The 1,600-nt window shown below is 29.8% G+C and overlaps 1 protein-coding gene across 1 annotated transcript in view; it reads left to right on the top strand.

Moving 5' to 3' along the window:
• Positions 1-285: 285 nt before the first annotated feature.
• Positions 286-1,600, top strand: part of LOTGIDRAFT_153506 (hypothetical protein) — a gene marked incomplete at both ends in the record, with an annotated part of 1,647 nt that continues 332 nt past the window's right edge. Inside the window, 2 exons of the mRNA XM_009057386.1 lie at positions 286-358; positions 461-1,024. Coding sequence (XP_009055634.1) covers positions 286-358; positions 461-1,024 — 637 coding nt within the window. The remainder of the gene's footprint in view (positions 359-460; positions 1,025-1,600) is intronic.

Raw genomic sequence — 1,600 nt, 5'->3', positions numbered from 1 at the left:
AATTTCCCTATATTCAAAATCGATACAAAAGGCTTTATATGTACATTAACAAAAGGATTAATAGATTTAATGAATGCCGGGGATTTTGATATTGCCGATTACAAGGATTTAGTAGCATACTACTAGTATTTAGTACATACGAAGTTGACGTAGTAGATGATTATGCTGAAGACAACAATCCAATCATACAAGAAATAGACGAATTCGAAGATATGGTAACTGGACAAGGTATAACGTTTTTATCCGACAACAACGAGGAACTACTTACAAATAATATTAGCGGCAATGAAGGAAGGACATCGATCACACAGACAATATAATGAAGTAAATTGTATATTAAAAAGACAACTAGAGAAAGGTATTATAGATAAAACTGATTATAAAAGCGTAATTAAAAATGTCACATAAAGAACAACTATTTGTCATACCTCAAATAAATCAGACATTAAATTGTCTCTAGATTATGAGTACGAACTCAATCGCAATCAAGAATATGAATTGGGATTAAAGTATTTCTCTGTTTACAATTCCATTAGAAATATCAACGAAAAAAATAACCAAATTAAATTCAAAACCATACGTTTACTACCAGGAAGCTACGAATACGTAGCCATTAACGAATACCTATCTGAATATGGAGGAAGTGCAAATGGTAAAAACAATATTGAATTCGAAGGTAATTTGAATTTGAACAAAATAAAATTGATATTAAGAAATAATAGTCAAGTTGATTTCAACGTAGAAAATTCATTGAATACGTTACTAGGATTTGATAAACAAATATACACGCAATCCACTTTAGCACCACACAAAGCTAATATCGAGAATGATATCGATGTGATAAATATACATTGCAATTTGATAAACGGTGGATTTTTCAATATATACCAACGTCAGATTATTTACAGTCTTCCAACATTCACTGTACCGATAGGATATAGAATTATAGAGAAACCATTTAAAACGACATATTTACCACTTAATTCCTTTATGATTAAAGATATAAATCTGGAAATCAAAGATGGTAAAAATAGGTTTATAGATTTTGGTAACGAGGAAATTGTAATTCAACTTCATTTAAAACAAAAAAATTAAATTTATTGAGTAATTAAACACTCTTCATTCTCTTGAATAGTTAGATAATCGAAATCATCAAATTCATAGTTTTCATCCAAACTCAATTCATCTTTATCACCATAAGGAAACACAATTCCTTCATCGTCCGGTGCTTTTCTCTTAACGAGATTCAGATAACTTCTGAAAACTTTCATTTGTTTATCATCATCCTTTGGAATAACTACTCCATTGGTGAAACTTTTTTCCATGGTTTCTTAAATTCATTCTTCACATCATGTCCACTAGCTAACTGAATGTAATATTCGACAGCTATCATAAGAGTAACCCTTAAACGTTTTCTTTTCTTTTAGAATACCGTCGGAAGTTAGAATGATATTATATTTAACTTTTGGCGCTAAATATAAACCATATATAATTCCACCATCATCGTAATCATTCTTTCCTTTACAAAAATCATTTTCGGACACCAACCCAGCTTCATTTAATTTATCCCAATTGCTAGACGAAATGTATAAACTATCAG

The sequence above is a fragment of the Lottia gigantea genome (genome assembly GCF_000327385.1).
Source record: "Lottia gigantea unplaced genomic scaffold LOTGIsca_3, whole genome shotgun sequence".
Lineage (NCBI taxonomy): Eukaryota > Metazoa > Mollusca > Gastropoda > Lottiidae > Lottia > Lottia gigantea.
Note: the sequence above shows the minus strand (reverse complement) of the source record. Positions and strands in the feature narration are given on the sequence as shown.